Source organism: Lepidothrix coronata, unplaced genomic scaffold (genome assembly GCF_001604755.1).
Source record: "Lepidothrix coronata isolate B3197 unplaced genomic scaffold, Lepidothrix_coronata-1.0 Scaffold77, whole genome shotgun sequence".
Classification (NCBI taxonomy): Eukaryota; Metazoa; Chordata; class Aves; order Passeriformes; family Pipridae; genus Lepidothrix; species Lepidothrix coronata.
The window spans coordinates 1,528,481-1,545,739 of record NW_016690257.1 but is presented as its reverse complement, the minus strand read 5'-3'; the positions used below and the strand labels follow the sequence as shown (position 1 = coordinate 1,545,739).

Below are 17,259 nucleotides of genomic sequence, written 5' to 3'. Positions count from 1 at the left end.
GATAATTAACCCTTTTTTTTTTTCATTTTGGCACAGTTACAGGTGGGGTTGAAAAATGCCAGTCCCTGCAGCGAGGACCTTGCTGTCAAAGCCAGGTCTCCATGACAAGACACACTGAGATGATCCCTCTCCGCCTTTGCTTGCAGGGAGTTGGACTCTGCCATGCTGCGGAGGCTGGAGAAGAGGATTCTGGTGGACCTGCCCAGTAAAGAGGCACGGCAGGTGATGATCCAGCACTGGCTGCCCCCTCTGAGCAACAGCGGGGGTGTGAAGCTGAGGACGGATCTGGATTACAGCTTGCTGAGCCAGGTGGGAAGCACTGTGACAGGGACAGTGCCTACGTGGTGCTGGAGGCATTTCTGGGCCAGAACTGTGAACAAGGGTTGGGACAGCACTTTGGTGTGGCAGCTGTGACACACAGAGCTGGGGAAGGACCTCAGCTCAGTCTGAGGCTCCACAGGGAGACTGGCAGCACACGGCACTGAGCATTGCACAGGCCTGTGGAAATCACTGGTTTCACACAGCTCTGCCTGCAAAATGGTGTATTCTGGTCCTCTCTGTTGGGCCAACTTTTCAGCCTTAAATACAGGGAGACTTCCAGCAACAGCACATTTTATCACTGTTCTCACCAGGCTGGGAGCACTTCCAATTCACCGGGGTAATGAACAGTTAATTGTGTAGGGAAGGTTTGTCACCGCTCCACTGCTGCGGGAGAAAAGAGCATTTGACAGTGAAAAGATTCACTAGATACCCAGGCTCTCTTCATTTAGCCCTTTGTCACATCCTGAATTCTTTGGAAATAGAATCACAGAATCCTGGAATGCTCTGGGTTGGAAGGGACCTTAAAGATCATCTAGTTCCAACTCCCTGCCATGGGCAGAGATGCCACTCACTAGACCAGTTTGCTCAAGGACTCAACGCCTAAATATTTTACAGTTTACCCAGTTGACTCATTTTACATGTGTTCATGGAGAAATACTGCTCAGTTTTGGGTTTATAAATCCTAATAAGGAAACACAGTTATTTTTTAACAGGAAAGACGGGGATGGACACACAAAGGTGGGTTTTATTTGACCTACAGAAAATTGGGGTTTAAAGAGAAAACACACAGTATTTTTCCTTGCTCCTACAAGGTATTGTGGGCATTCAAAAGAAGAAAGAGCAACATAACTTCAAGAGGAAATCATACACATAAAAATAGATATGTGTCTGTGTGTGTCTGTGGGTATACATATACAAACAGATATTTCAGACAGCAGTAGACTTTACAAATATTTTCTGTAAGTACATATACGATATATATGCCTGTAAATGGTATTCCTGTCAGATTTGTGAGCTGTAATGCATTGTTCTGATCCCATCACAGGAAACAGACGGATACTCCGGCTCAGACATAAAACTCGTGTGCAAGGAAGCCGCCATGAGACCAGTGAGGAAAATATTTGATGCTCTTGAAAATCATCAGCCAGGTACCTCAGCTCTGAGCAGAGAATATCAACTGGCAAATGCTGATCTCCTGCTGTAACTCTAGGAACGATCATGTTAACCCCAGCAGGTGGAGCTCTGATATCTGCCTGGAAAAGTTCTAAACTCTACAGATCTAAAACATCTAAATTTCTGAAAACCAGGCCTTCTTTTAAATGTCAATATCTGCATAAATACAACTTTTTCTTTATCTCACTGCATTTACTCTGTTGTTTCCCTATATTAAGTGTTGCATTAGGCAGGGACATAAAATAATGTCTTTTGGTAATAATAACAGTTATTTATTCACTTCTCTTCTCTTTAGGTAACAGTAAGCTGCCCGTGATCCAACTGGACACGATCACAACAGCTGATTTCCTGGATGTGATCGCCCACACCAAGCCATCAGCAAAGAATCTAAGCCGGAAGTACATGGCTTGGCAGAGGGAATTTGAGTCAGTTTGACAGAAAACACACCCAAAACTTCCAAGACTTCCAAAGTGGCATGTCCTTGCTCCAAAGGATCAGATGGTGATGGGGAAGGAAATGCTGTTGTCTCAGGAAAGAGAAAGCAGTGACAAGTGTCAGAGGGAAATATTTACTTCCAGAATTTAAGGGTGGGTGAAAGAGTGGTGGTTATTCTTTATTAACCATTTTAATGACCATTCAAAAAACATTCTTCATGGAATTAATGTAATGGCAGCTCCTATGCAACAAAGCCTCCAGCCTTAATTTTATGCATGAAGACTTAAAAGATTGATTGCTTCTCAGTCTTTATTCATGACAACTGCGTACAGGTTGGAGGTAGAACTGAAGCAGAAAGCTTAAGAAGAGTTAGACAATTAGTGTAATTCTCCATTCCCAAGACTCACTAGAGCATCACTGTCAGTGTAGCTGTACCAGCAGAGACTTGCACCCTTCTTAATGAAACATGAAACAAGGGTTTTCAGTGAAACTCAGGACCTTAGCAAGGCTTTGTAGATGAGTTTAGTTTGTCATCGTTTTCAGCTGATGTGTCAAGTGTGTTACTTTCCTGTTGGTTTGGAGCATTTCCAATGTGGAAAAGGCAAGGAATTAAGAGGGATACTGTGGAAAATCAGCAGGTTTAGGCTAATTAACTAGAAACTGTACTGGTGGTTACCCAGTGGTTCACAGCCAGCCATAAAACAGGATCACAGAATCCGAAATGGCTCAGGTTGGAAGGGACCACAGTGGGTCACCTGGTCCCACCTCCCTGTTCCAGCAGGGCCATCCCAGAGCACATGGCACAGGATTGTGTCCAGATGGTTCCAGGATATCCCACCCTCTTTGGGCAACCTGTTCAGTGCTCAGTCACTGCACAGCAAAGTTCTTCCTCGTGTTCAGGTGGAACTTCTTGGGCATCAGATTGTGCCTGTTCCTCTCGTCCTATTGCTGGGCCACACAGAGCAGAGCCTGGTCCATCCTCTGACCCTGCAGACACTGACAGACATTAGTGAGGTTCCCTCTCAGTGTCTCTTCTCGAGGCTCAACAGCCCCAGCTCCCTCAGCCTTTCCTCCTCAGAGAGGTGCTCCACTCCCTTCATAACCTGTGTCACCCTCCACTGGACCCAGTGGAGTTTTCCAGTCTTTGCAGTGCAGTGTTTAATACCAGCCACTGTTCTTGCACACACAGCCAGGTGAGCAGTCAGCACTGCCACGTGTCCTGCACTCTGCACCAGCAATTCCGACAAGTCACTCTTTCAGGTCTCACCACTGCCCTTCTCTTACCTGTCTTCCTCACCAAGACACTTTTCCCTCTTTGCAGTTCTCCCAGTGTTTTCCTTGTTCTTGTGTGCATCTGCATTCCGAGTACCAGGGTTGTGCATGCTTTCCAGCACGTCCCAGGGCCCCTGAGGCACTGACAGTCCCTTCTAGTTCTAGCATCAGTCATGTGTCAAAAGTCTCCATGGGAAATCTCTTCACAGGATTTTGCTTATAGCTCTCCTACCTCCTGAACCTGACTCTGACCCTGGGCCACAGACCTCCCTTATACCCTCCAAGCAGAAACAGGCTCAGAATTGCTGGCACAAAAACTAGATGTGTGAATTTATCCAAAACTGTACATGACAGTGTGTGAGGGCACCCAGACAGTATCTAAAGATGGCCTCTGTTCCTGAGGGGTCTCTGCTCCCAGGTAAAAAGTGACACCATGAGAGGAAACAGCCTCAAGTTGTGCCAGGGGAAGTTGAGGTTGAATATTTGGAATAATTTCTTCACTGAAAGGGCTGTCCAGCTCTGCAGAGGCTGCTCAGGGCAGTGGTGAAGTCCTCATCCCTGGAGAGATTTAAAAGCCATGTGGATGTGGCACTTGGGGACATGGGTTAGTGGTGGCCTTGGCAGTGCTGGGGGAATGGTTGGACTTGATGATCTTAAAAGGGCTTTTCAAACCTAAATGATTCTGGGTTTCTACTGCAAAATCTGCAAAATCCATCCACACGTTCTGTTTGTGACAGAGATTAGATCTGAATGTAGTAACCACCCACCAAGGGAGGCTGCAGAGAGATGCTGTCACATGTCAGGAAATTCATTCATCACGATGATTTTGTTTAACAAGAACGAGCATGGCTCATTAACACAAAACTGTATTTTCAATAAGGTTAATACTCCAGTAATGCATAATTACAATCTAATAATTTAACACTCAGGAGCACTGTAAAACAACTGTAAAGGACTTTGATTATTACAGTTTGCAAATGGACCAGAAAAGCCATTTACCATCATTACAAAGTTGGTTCATATTGGGGGATGTAGAGCATAGGAAAAGCATTGCATGATACAGAATTAAATTTCATTTTACAGCTCTGCTAACCAACTGTAAAAACTGGAATGTGTCCCCATGGCTCGTGAAGGATTTTCCCCATAACATTAAAAAGAAACAAAAAAATCCCCAACAACAGTGAAATTTTGCAACTGTAGCACTAATAGGACCCTGCTGAAGCCTAATTTTAAAAAGTCACAGTCTCTGAGGCATTTAATACCAGAGTTTTGTTTCTGTATCATTCTTTTTAATAACAGCATCTAATTAAAACATCTGTAAAATGCTGACAGTTTTTAATTTTATGTAAAATTTGAAAAACAAAGAACAGGATTCTGCTGTAATGAGAAGAAAGACAGCCACAGTAGTTATTATTAAGCAATAGTGGTACTTTAATTTAAAAGTCACTTCTAAATGTGCATAATCTCTACCTTTAAGTAAGAGCTCAGTGAAATCACTGCAGGCCAACTAAGGCTCTGTTACTGTTGGTATTTTAGTGCATGTTTTCAGAATAAGTCTCACTTATTCTGCAGAAAGTGACACTTTCCAGACAGGGCTTTTCATCAGATATTTCCTGAAAACTGAAGATGAGCAGAACTCTGCCATGCTCCCTGTGTGTGGTGACTGTGCTGGGCCCACTCGGACCCTTTGCCCCTCACACTGCAGGCAGGTTTCTGATGCCACACATGCAATGACTGATCTTGGGACCTTAATTTTTGAAGCAAGAATGAAGGAAATTATGTGAAGCAGATGGTCCTCCAAACGAGCTACTCCCTTTCTCACAGCATACTCTTTAGGATGTGTTCCACTGCCTCTGGGAAACTCTCACAGGTTAAGTAGGGAGCCGGATTGATTTTGTCTTCATCTGCTGGTCGATATTTACCTGTAACAGATTAACAAAATGATCCATTTACCAGGCTCCTCTGAGTATCCTTTTTTATTTTTTTTCCCCCTGAAAATTAGAGCCTCCTCAAATCAGTACCAACCAGGTAGGAGGAATGCCCATCTGAGGTTCTCCTGCAACAAACATCCCACAAGGCTTTCCCTAAACATACACTGGAAGATTCCTCCAGGGGCAGCTCTGGCTCTGAATTACAGTTACTTATGCACTGGTTCACAATGCAGTACTGGCACTGTTCTCTCACTGACTGTTCATACGTCCATGTTGAAGGTTCTTGAAATATTAATGTTATTTTCACTTTTATAGAATCATAGAATCCCAGAACGGTTTAGGTTGGAAGAGACCTTAATGTTCATCTTGTTCCACCCCTGCCATGGGCAGGGACACCTTCCACTATCCCAGGGTGCTCCAAGCCCCATCCAACCTGGCCTTGAACACTTCCAGGGATGGGGCAGCCACAGCTTCTGTGGGCAAGCAGTGCCAGGGCCTCTCCACCCTCCCAGCCAAGAATTTCTTCCCCATATCTCTAACCTGAATTTCATCTTTTTCAGTTTGAACCTGTTACTCCTTGTTCTATCACCACAGTTCCTGATGAAAAGTGCCTCTCTGAAGACTCTTCTGAGGAACAGCAGGATTACTTCCTTTCATGTTCAACATAACAGTGTAGCATGAGCAACAGCCACCTCAGAAAGGCCTCACCCAGTCCATCAGTACCATCGGTAACACCGTCAGTCCCTTCACGTTCCTCTCTTACCCAAAGCAAAATTATGCTTGTAGTGACCACTGTAATTCCTAGGTGGGCTGTTACAAAGCACCAGGGCTGGCCACAGGGTGCCTTCACTCTGGGCCCAGGGGCTGCAAGTATCCAGAGTGAGATCACTGAAAGCACCACCATCTCCCAAAACGACTGATACGTGGACTACTTACCTGTCCTCACCAAAATCCCACGCATGCCCACGTCCTGGGCACCACCAACATCATCCCTGCAGTCCTGGGGCAGAACAGAGAGCAACTGGTTGGTGGGCACGGACACTTCCAGAACAATTTCTGCTTTGCACATCACTTAAAAGCAGCGACATGGAATTGAAATCTTTTAGCTGCGTGTCAGTGAAACTGTCACAGGAGTGGTTTGCTGAGTGCTTTTTTCCCCATCAAACAGTGACTGAAGTAAAGAGAACCCACCCCCTGTATTACCCATTAAGTCCTGTAAGTTTTCATGGAAATGTTTAGGCTGGGAATGACCTCAAAGATTGTCAAGTCCAGCCATTCCCCCCACACTGCCAAGGCCACCACTAACCCCAAGTGCCACATCCACACAGCTTTTAAATCCATCCAGGGATGGGACTCCACCACTGCCCTGGACAGCTGTGCCAGGGATGGACAACCCTTTCCATGAGGAAATTTTCCCAAATATCCAATCTAAACCTCCTGTGGCACAACTTTAGGCTGTTTCCTCTTCTCCTGTCCCTTGTTCCCTGGCAGCAGAGCCCAACCCCTCCCCCGGCTCCCCCCTCTTGTTGGGGAGTTGCAGAGCCAGAAGGTCCCCCCTGAGCCTCCTTTTCTCCAGGATGAGCCCCCCCAGCTCCCTCAGCAGCTCCTGCTGCTCCAGACCCTTCCCCAGCTCTGTTCCCTTCTCTGGACACACAAAGGGGTGATTCCAAAGGGTGGAACCATCCCTTTGCAAGCAGTGTGCACAGTGGAGGTAAGAACTGTGTGAGTGAGCAGGTGATGAGAGTGTTGGTCCCCACGTACATCTCCGATCATGACGGCCTCCTCTGGGGCACAGCCAGTCCCCCTCAGGGCTTCCAGGAAGAAGGTTTTCTCTGGCTTCCCCACCACTGTCGCTTTGGTGTCCGTCGCGTATTCCAGCCCTGTCACAAAAGGCCCAGGTCCCAGAGACAACCCATCTTTCTTCTTGAAATACCTGGCTTTATGGATTGCTATAAGAGGAGCCCCGTCCAAAATCAACCTAAAGAATGAATGAAGAAGAAAGCACAAAATATTAAAGAAGTTATATTTACAGCTGAAGGCCTCAATGGCTTTCACAGAAAGGTTCGGGTGGGAAGGGAGCTTAAAGCCCATCCAGTTCCTCCCCTTTCCATGGGCAGGGACACCTTCCACTACCCCAGGTTGCTCCAAGCCCCATCCAACCCAGCCTTGGACACTTCCAGGGATCCAGGGGCAGCCACAGCTTCTCTGGGCAACCTGTGCCAGGCCCTCACCACCCTCACAGGGAAGAATTTCTTAGAGGTACAGGACAAATCATTTGACCTTAACTTTGTATTGTAACATGGAAGGAATTACAGTAACAAGTTACATAACCCACAAAGCTATTTGCTGCATTCATGTCCCACTGAATTCCACGGTTAACAGTGCTATTACTGAGCCTGTCAGGAACAAAGCTGGACTAGAGCTCCTTCCTTTTCCTCACATCAGACACAGCAGCTCCCTGTCCTGCAGGGAAGGGCAGCCTGTGTAGCTGCTGCACTGCAGGAGCCCTCCTGGACCACCAAGCACAGCCATGTTACTACAGTTCTCCCCCCTCCCCACATTTCAGTGCAACAAGAGCCCTCCAGACAGCATCTGTAAAAGCTGATATAATGAGTGCCAAGTGCTTCCCCTTCCACGATACACCTTCTCCAGGTACTGCAGGTCATTCCAACAGGTAGGAGTAAGGAGCAAAGCTGGGGGATAGAGGAGAAACACTGGCTTTTATCCTCAGGGCAGAAAGGAGGATTCCTTTCCCTCTTAACACCACATGATTTACAAAACAAAACAAAAAAGCCTTTAAGAAAACAAACAAAATTCTGCTGTGCTCCTGTAGCTTGAGGCTGGCTGAGGTGAGCTGGATGCTCCCTGGAAGAGGTCTGCTCCTTCCTGCCTGCTTGCAGAGCTGCCTGGCTACTCTGAGCAGTAGATAAATGAAAATACTTCATTTCACTTCATTATCACAAAACACCTCTGTTAAATCAATGCATTCCAAAGCATGCTCAAACAGAAGAGAGCTGGTGTGTGTATCTGTGAGCAGCCAGACACTGTTCATGATGGGAGGATGCCTCTAGGACACAGAAAAATTTAATTTGACAGCAGCACCACAACCACTACATCCAGCAGTTTGCAGGGAAGATCTCACCTGAGAGAATTCTTTTAAGCGTGGCATCAAAATCCCATGTACACAAAAAGAGAAATTTAGTCTCAGTCATTTCAAATGGTGCCTGGAGAAAGGCCTTACTCTGTGCACCTCGTTTGGGGACTCATGTTGGGTTAGATTTACCTAATGTTGGGTGTCAGTGGAATAGCTGCCTACCAGGTAATTAGTCAGCATGGGCTCTTCACAGCCAGTGCAGAGGAAAATGCACTTCTAGAGCACAGTTCAACTGTCCTATTTTAAGCACTACTAGGGGAAAAATGCCTTACAAGTGCCTCCTCCTCCCTCCAGAGCCCAGGCACCTGCACTGTAGATACCTGCATTTAATCAGATTCCCTTCAAAGTTTTGCAATCCCAGTGCAATTCCACTTGCAGTGCAATCCCAACTGACTCAATCACCTGAGCAGTAAAGGAGGAGGAATGGCATAGGGGAGGTTTAGGTTAGATATTAGAAAGAAATTCTTTACAGAGAGGGTAATCAGCCATTGGAATGGGCTGCCCAGGGAAGTGGTGGATTCTCCATCCCTGGAGGTTTTTAAGATGAGGCTGGACGTGGCACTTAGTGCCATGGTCTAGCAACTGTGGTGGCAGTGGATCAAGGGTGGGACTTGATGATCTCAGAGGTCCTTTCCAACCTGTCTGATTCTATGATTCTATGGTAAGACTCAATAAGAAGAGAATGTGGCCAGTGGTTAGTTTTTCCATCAGGCCAAACAGAATTGACACCAGCAAAAGTTTACCCTCAATAGAAGACTGGGGAAAACACCCAGAACAAGTCAGTGAGGTGTTACAGATCAGACAAAGCCAGTCCTAGGGCCTCTGCAAAGCCTGAAACACAGGAAAGCACCAGGCAGAGCCAGGACAGGTTCAGAGAGGATGAAATCTTCCTCCAGGCAGACAAGCCAGAAGTGGCTGGGAATGTGTCTGCACAAGGCAAGGGGAGCTGAAGGACGCAGCCTTGCCCAGCTCTCAGCCACACCACCCAGGCAGTGCTGGGTACGGGGTGCTCAGGCAGCACACCCACTGTTACCCCCTAATACCTCTCCCATGGGCACCAAGGCCATGCTGCACCCACTGTCCTCTGCAGGGGACTGGATTTGGCCCTCAGCACTTTCCTTCCGTCACCAGAGCTAGCATCCAATTCTATGCTTAATGCATAAATCCCGAATCCAGCCTGGGACAACCTCGCCCACCCCCACAGGGCCAGTTCCCTGGGCATTCCCACATAACCTGGGAGCCTGGAACCCTCAAGAGACTCTCCATGCCACCACTGGTTTCTTGTTTTAAATGCCCTGATCTCCAGCCCCAGGCAGCGAATGGATATGATTCAACAGCTAATATAGTCAGGATAGAAATATCAATAAATGAAATGATGTAAGCCCCGGGACACACCATGGGTTAAGCTCATGCAGTTGTGAAATTGGAGTCCACTCATGACTGCAGTGTAAAACTCCAAAATCAATGCCTTTGGCAACATGCACTGAGGCAGAGGCAGTTTTGGTCAGTATGTGTTGTTATGACACATAATTGGCAGCAGATAATCACAGCACTGGCCTCCTACCCCAAGGAAGATACTGGTCAGCAGTAATTCATACTCCCTTTTTGGATTTTGTGGTTATAAGGACAGATTAAAAGTGCTTGAGATCAGGGTTTTTACCAGATTTCAAGGTGCAAAACTGTGTGGTAGCCACCATCCCATTGAGCAAAAAGAGTGGAAAGGACTCATCACATCCATCACCCAGGCTACACTCAGCAACAGGCTCACACTCAAGCCTCTTCAAGCTGAAGGTTTTTGGAGTTAAAAATCAAGGGTGTGGTGTCAAGCTAGAACCAGAGAGAAGGAAACAAGGCTCTGCACACACTACTGCAGGTCTGGCTCATGGATGATGACAAGCAAATTTAGTCTGATTTACCTTTTAGCCTGTGGACAAAACAAAGAGTTTTAAAAATAAGACACACTGGATCAGCTCCATAGTTCACCTCACCTCACCCATGTTGTGCTGGCCACTCCTGAACAGAAGATGATTCAGAAGATATTGCTGGATATCCTGCATTATGTAGGTAAGGAATAATCTGCCCTAAACACTGGATTTCATTCCCTATAATATTTGGGATCTGAAGGCTGGGCTTTGAACATGGAAGCTATCTCTCCTCTTGGACAAGAGGAAACAGCCTCAAGCTGTGCCAGGGGAGGTTCAGATTGGACATGAGGAGGAATTTCTTCCTGGAAAGGGTGGTCAGGCATTGGAAGGGGCTGCCCAGAGAGGTGGTGGATCCCCATCCCTGGAGGTGTCCAAGGAAGGACTGGCTGTGGCACTCAGTGCTGTGGGCTGGAGGGGGAACTCGATGGTCTTGGAAGGCTTTTCCATCCTATCTGATTCTGTGATTCTGTGCTTGCTTCCCCACATCCTTGCTTTTGTGTATTTCCTCTTGAGGCATTGCTAACTTTGCCCCCTCCCAGTCACAATGGTGACTGTACTTCTGCAGTTTATTTACAGGCTGAAAGCTGTAAAAATGAGGTTCTGGGCCACCTGAAGCTCATGGTGACGGCCCCAATCCACCAAGATGAGTGGCTCTCTCACACCCTGCTCAACAGTGATATTCCTACCACCCTCTTCTTCCCACAGGAGACGGAATTCCTCACACATGCAGAGGTTTAGAGCCCAGCACAAGACAGCCACCACCCAAAAACCCACGAGGGGCTGCCTTACCGAAATGCCCTGTTCATCATCTCATAGTGGAAGTGCTCAGGAGCCAGTCCCACCACCACTGCATTGGGGTCATCAGTGCCTATCCCTGGAAAACCAGAACACGACTCTGAGCGAGCAGAGTTTAATTCACACTTAGCAGCACACAGTCAGCAAGTGCATTTAATTGCTTTACAGCAAAAATGAGCGTTTTCAGACACAGAGCATCTAAGAGACTAGTTTTTATGTCTTTTAAGAATGAAGAAAGCATTGTGGAAAAGGTGTTGGTCTATCCAGACTCTGCAATCCTCCAGGATCAACACAGCTCTGGAGCTGAACAGTCTTAAAAACAACTGTTGAATGATTGTCTCACTGCCTCCCTTGAAATGCAGCAGACCACACAAATCCCTCTTTTAACTGAATGATGTTATTTGAGTCTGTTATTTGAGAGTCCCTCTCTACATATATTTATCTGCTTTGTAAGACAAGCAAAGCAGGAAGGCTAGTAAATTTCGCCCAGTTTTTCTATTCCCTTTTGTCCCAGAAAACTTCACTGAGTGTCTAAAATCTGTCTCTTGTTCCATTATCAAATTATTTATTTGCTGTCTGGTTATGACAGCAAACATGGTACTGCAGCATGGCCTAGAAGTTGTTACTCAAGATTAGTGTGGGCTCTTCTGGAAGGTCTCTTTTTTTTAATGTGAATTTAGTGCCCTAGAGAACAGCCCCTTTGTCCTACACTGCTCCTGAGGAGCAGGACTGTTTTTGCATGCCAGTGCCACCTCTGAACAGAGCCAGCAATGGAAGCAGAGCAGCAGCAACTGGAGAAACAGTTTTATTAATGACACGTCATCGGCTGCATCCTGCACTTGCTGTGAGTTTTGTTCCACCTTCAAACGTACCAGAGTTGCCCTGTGGATCTGTGACACCACCCAGAAGCATCTGGGTCCTTTAACCAAGAGTGGATTACGCTCATCCGTGACCAACTTTGTAGAGAGATTGGCCAGGAACAGCAGCCAGCAACAGGAATTTGAAGCATTCTGCACTGTACTTAAATGTTTCAAGAGCAGCACTGAAAACAGGGGAGCAGCCAAACCCCTTATAGCAAAAAGAAACAAAACAATCCACTCCAGACCCAGGCAACACCAATGAACCCAAATGACATCTCTGTCTGTTCCATCTTTTACAAAATTAGCGTCAGTGACTGCAAAACTGATGGAAAGGTCCTCAAAACCACAGAGATTAAACTGATTTAAACGCTTTCAGCGAAAGAGCTGCTGTCTCTCCTGTTTCTGACCCAAGAAAGCCTTCCTGTGAACACAAACACAGAGTATTGCTGGGGGCATACTTCTCTGGATACAATGTTAGGCAGAGCAGATTATCAGGTTTCACTGCTCTCATGTCCCGCAGAGCCTCTTCCCCTTAACGCTGATATATCTGGAGATCACTGACTACAGCACTAAAATTTAACAGGAAATTTCTAGATCCTAGCAAGATTAGAACCTACTGAAATTACGCAGCCAGAGGGATTTCAGTTTTGTAAGACAAGGGGCAAGGAGCAGTGATAAGCCACCCACGTTTCTGCTGCCTAGACTTTAAATGAAAAATTGAATATATACTTTTTCAATTCTGAGTGTGTTAAAAACACGGTTATCTTCACTACTCTCGAAACAATGACGTGGGTCTAACTTCAGGCCCCTGCCAGACATATGAAAACATACCATCTTCTACTTCCCTTACTGCTGAGGGAGGGAAATGGGAACATCTGAAAGCAAAGCAGGTTTCAACCACGTCTTTAGAAACGACAATCTAGAAATGTAAGGGTGGGGAACCTCCTGCCACCAATGAAGGTATCCAAGTACATGGGGTGAGACCCAGATGTTCAACACAAGATAAGCAACAATAACTACCTGGAGATTTTGCATTTAATAATAGTCTGTGAAGAGAGAAACAGCCTCCTGCATGGCCTACACACTCTTTTTTCATCTCTTTATGAGAAAAGCCTCTGTTGGAAATCAGGTATTGCACAACCTGACACATCCTTGCTATAAAAAAAACCAGCACTGGTAGGTGCAATAAATCTCCAATAACCTATTGGAGATTAACTATTACTGGTATTTTTTTTACACTGGAAATTAATGGAAAGTACTGAGTTTTACCCAAATGACTCTGCGATAAGCTCAGTTGTTTAGAGCATAGTGCTAACACCACCAAGGTTGTTGGTTTCATTCTTGTATGGGCCAATCACTTAACGGTTGGACTTGATGATCTTTGAGGATCCAACTCAGAACATTCTGCGATTCTGTTTGGAGACCTCGGCTACCATTTCCACTGCTCCTTCAAGAAGCTATGACTTCAGGCTGTTTAATTTAAAAAGAAGACAGGTCTATGCATGACAGAGAGTACTATGTTTCCTTAGTCGTTCCCTAGTTTCCCCCCTTCAGTTCGGAGAGCCCCTCACCTGTAAAGTCAGGCAGGGCCTTGTCATCCACCAGGAGCAGAGGCCGCACGTGTTTCTGCTCCAGGAGGTTCCTGGCTGCTGTCAGGGACGTGAAGATCTCGTTCTCTGCAATGTCAAAGCCCAGCCTCGTCAGCCTCTCCAGCAGGTCCCTCTTGCTCTCCTTGGTCGTGTTGGTCACGAACCGGATGGTGACAGGGGCACTGCGCAGCCTGTGGGGGAACAGCACGCCCAGAGTGGCCAGTGTGAATCACAGCCAGCAATCCTTCTGTCTGCACACCTGTACTTCTCTGTGGGGCTAAAAAAGTACCATCCGTGGCTGCAGAGGAAAACACCAGAGCACTGGTGCCACACGAGAACTTCTGTGGGCTGGAGGGTAGCGTGAAACAGAGAACAAGAATTACAGCTACCAGGGCAAAACCAAGTCTTCCCCCAACTCCCCTTCCCCTTCTCCCACGAAAATTCCAAAGGAAAGTGGTGATTCCAAGCTCCACCTTCATAGCAGTAGCAAACACATCTGTGATCAACAACTAGTTTGAAAAGCTTTTTAATTCAAACCAGATAACAAATAAACCAGCCCCACATTTTTGATAAACGGCACCCTGAACCAGAAATAAACACACCAAAGAAGCTTGCTGCTAAATTAATACCCCTGAACTCCATGTGGTGGGTGAATTCCCAGCAGCTGTGCCTCGCTCTGAGGTGTAGGATGCTCCAGGAACCTGTGTTACCTTGATGGTGGTTTTATGTCAGCTTTTGCAGCCATTTCTCCCCTTCCTGAGGAACACCAGGATCACATAAACCCACATTACTGCCCTGCACTGACAGTACATGCTACCAAACAATCAAATAATTTTAAGTAACAGTTTCAACAGCATTCCCTTTAATTACTCCCCCACCATCACTTTCTCTGTTGCTATGGGAACAAACACTGGCATCAGGACTGCATGGAGAACATCAGAATAAAGTTGGTCAGTGCTGGAGACTTTGCTTGCACCTGCCACTTCCTTATCGTTTGTCAGATGCACTGACCTTGCACAGGCATGAACTGCTAAAACAGTCCCCTGGCTGGTACTAAAATAAAAATTGATACAATTTTTTCCTGCGGACCTCAGTACTGAGAAGAAACCCTAAAAATGGCATCTCTCCATTTGTTCCAATGCCAGTCATTCCAGCTCCTCTTCAGGAAGGACAGTGACATGGATTAGCAGAAAAGAGCATGAGAAAATAAATTTTTTTCAAACCTTCAGGGAAAAAGACCTGAATCTTAAGGTGTCCTCCCTCATTCACCACAACAGCATATACCACTCTGTGGCTTTTCCTCATCCATTACAAGATGTCTTCTCCAGGAAAACAGTGTCATATCACAGTACAAATACTCCTGGGATTGTGTATCCTATTTCACCACTGACTTGGTCAGATTAAATCATTTTGCTATGCCTCAGTTTCTTTAGGCACCCTTTCATCACAAGAGCAAGAGGTATTTAATTCTCCTTTCTATTAATATATCGAAATTCCTACAAAAGATGATGAGCTGTATTATCAAACGTTTCTCAAACCAAAAAATTACTAGGTTGTTTACCTAGAAGAAAGAAACTTTAAAAATAATAATAATAATAAAGAAAAGTCTTGTCTGAATGAAATGAGAATTCTGCAGAGTTTGCCTTGCTCACTAGGCCAAGCTTTTCTGCTATTCCATTTTAGCTTAGCACAGATCTAAGGGCTCTGACACAGGATCAGGCTCCTGCAGTTTCACAAAGCCTCGAGGAACAGCTCAGCTGAAGTGATTTTGTGTAAGTGGGGTAATTCAGGTGAACTCAACTACTCTCCACTTTGGCTAAGGCTGTAGTCATATGTGAATCAGTGGAAACACCTTGAATATCGAAGTTTTTCTACGTGGAAAAGGCTGAGTTTTCTGAGTTGTCTGGGTGTTAATGCAGGCGTAAATAAAAGCAGAATTTGGCCAAGTCTTTGCTCGCCACAACAGCGTGAAAAAGGCAGAGGCTCCGGGGCTCACCTAGCGAAGAGACTTTGTGCAAACAGCACTGACACAACCTGCCAGAGGAAATTAAAAACAAAACAAAACAACAGAAAAACAAAGAGGTAAAACTTGCCTTTTGAGAGCCTCCTGGGCGCCTGGCACAGCCGAGTCCTCCACGTGAAGTGTTCCATTGAGATCCACCAGGACGGCTTTGAGCGCCCGCCGCGCTGCCATCGCCCCTCCCCTGGGACACGGGAAAACAAATGAAACCACAAACTGGCTTAGAGACAATGGGCAATAAAAACAAGGAGCTCAGTTAAGCGCCTCGTTTGTGCCAAGCCCGGTATTACTCACAACATTACTCCCAGCGCTAAATGGGCCCCTCTAGACTGGGGGGAAATAAGAGGCAGCGCTTAAAAAAAAACAACAACAACAACAACAACAACCAAACAAACAAACAACAAAAAAAGCCAACATAATTGATGGAGCGGTGGTTTTTTCTCCCAAAGACTCTATATATGGAAATCAGGTGCTGTTTGTTTTTTAAGTGCCTTTATTTGCGCGTCAAAAGGAAAAAAAAAAAAATCCTCTGAACAGCTCAAGAGCGCTGGGAAGAGGATCATTAGGTCTGGTATTGCTGGTTCAAGGCCTCAGCAAGCACATTTCAGCAAGTCCCACCCACGCCCGACGGCGCTGCTGAAGTGAAAATAAATACACACTGCTCTGGTTGTAAAGCTCAAAACGCTCCGCCGAAGTGGATATTGTTAATTTTTATTTTTGTAAGAAAGATCGAGGGTGATCCAGCCCAAACCACACCCCGGGAGCCCTGACTTTGAGGCTGTTTGGTGGTGACAGGGTGGAACTTGCAGATTGTTACACCCATCAGCACGATCGAGTCCAACTCCTGGCCCTGAACAGGACACCCCAATAATTATTTCTTCTTCTATTATTATTATTATCATTATATAATATCACTTACTATTATTTTATCTTTTACCTTCAATTATTATTAATAATATTATTAGTCATACTTATTATTTCATTACATTTTCAGTTTACTGTTATTTTATTATCTTTTACCCTAGATCTCCATGGGTTCTCCTGTTCAAAGGGTATTTATCTAGAAAATATGCACGTTGCCTGCACAGCCAGTTTTCAGCACAGCCTAATTTTAAGGATATCACTCATGGCCTGGCAAGGAAGTCCCAAAAAAACCACTCCAGAACCTCATTTTTCATAATCACAGCCCCACGAAAATTCACCTGGTCAGGACAAAGGGACCCCCAGCCCAGCTCCCACCTGGTCTCAGGGCTCATGGATACCCAGCACCCCAAAGGGCTGGTCCCTGTTCTCTCAGATGGGACAGCCAGGCAGGTTTTTTTACAGCGAGCTTCTGGGTCACACAGAAAGGTAGAAGAGACTCAGCCCATAATAAGAGCCAGCATTTGAAGGGCACTGTGGAAGGAAACAGCAAGTCACCTGGATAAAATCCAGCCTTCAGAAACAACTCTTTCTCCTCACGTGAGCTTCAAGTGCTGCCTTTTGCTCCAAAAGCAAGTCCTGCTGAGCTATTTCTTAGAAAATGTCCAATGCAGACACACACAGTCCTGTTCATTAGACAATAACAACTCTTGGAAAGGCTGGGAGAACTGAGATTGTTCAGCCTGGAGAAGAGGAGCTTCGGCATGACCTAACTGTGGCCCCTTCCAGTGCCTGGAGGGAACCAACAAGAAACATGGAGAGAGACTATTTACAAGGGCCTGGAGGGACAGGACAAGGGAGAATGGCTTCCCACTGCCAGAGGGCAGGGTTAGATGGGATATTAGGAAGAAATTCCTGGCTGT

The 17,259-nt window shown here is 46.0% G+C and overlaps 2 protein-coding genes across 12 annotated transcripts in view; one reads left to right on the top strand and one right to left on the bottom strand.

Annotated features, from left to right (window-relative positions):
- KATNAL2 (katanin catalytic subunit A1 like 2) overlaps window positions 1-2,714 on the top strand; it is a 40,188-nt gene extending 37,474 nt beyond the window's left edge. For all 10 annotated transcript variants that reach the window (XM_017819779.1, XM_017819780.1, XM_017819782.1 and 7 more), the window contains 3 exons: window positions 147-309; window positions 1,367-1,469; window positions 1,790-2,714. In XM_017819779.1, coding sequence (XP_017675268.1) covers window positions 147-309; window positions 1,367-1,469; window positions 1,790-1,929 — 406 coding nt within the window. In that variant the 3' untranslated portion in view covers window positions 1,930-2,714. The remainder of the gene's footprint in view (window positions 1-146; window positions 310-1,366; window positions 1,470-1,789) is intronic.
- A 1,335-nt stretch (window positions 2,715-4,049) lies between these two features.
- Window positions 4,050-17,043, bottom strand: HDHD2 (haloacid dehalogenase like hydrolase domain containing 2). Of its 2 annotated transcripts, none has more exons than XM_017819808.1 (7): window positions 16,895-17,043; window positions 15,549-15,659; window positions 13,438-13,646; window positions 11,001-11,085; window positions 6,894-7,110; window positions 6,069-6,132; window positions 4,050-5,123 (listed from the first exon to the last, which is right to left on the bottom strand). In XM_017819808.1, the coding sequence occupies exons 2-7, from the start codon at window positions 15,647-15,649 to the stop codon at window positions 5,020-5,022; spliced, it is 780 nt and encodes a 259-aa protein (XP_017675297.1). In that variant the 5' UTR covers window positions 15,650-15,659; window positions 16,895-17,043; the 3' UTR covers window positions 4,050-5,019. The 2 variants fall into 2 exon arrangements, with proteins under 2 accessions (XP_017675297.1, XP_017675298.1); XM_017819809.1 differs by lacking the exon at window positions 16,895-17,043 and adding an exon at window positions 16,678-16,704.
- Window positions 17,044-17,259: the final 216 nt, after the last annotated feature.

What these genes read in the sequence shown, in the direction of transcription:
- HDHD2 (XM_017819808.1), bottom strand. Translation starts at nt 15,649, where the DNA reads ATGGCAGCGCGGCGGGCGCTCAAAGCCGTCCTGGTGGATCTCAATGGA. An exon ending in GCCCAGGAGGCTCTCAAAAG is followed by an intron (nt 13,647 to 15,548) that starts GCAAGTTTTACC and finishes GTTCCCCCACAG; the next exon opens with GCTGCGCAGTGCCCCTGTCA. An exon ending in ATGATGAACAGGGCATTTCG is followed by an intron (nt 7,111 to 11,000) that starts GTAAGGCAGCCC and finishes TTCATTCTTTAG; the next exon opens with GTTGATTTTGGACGGGGCTC.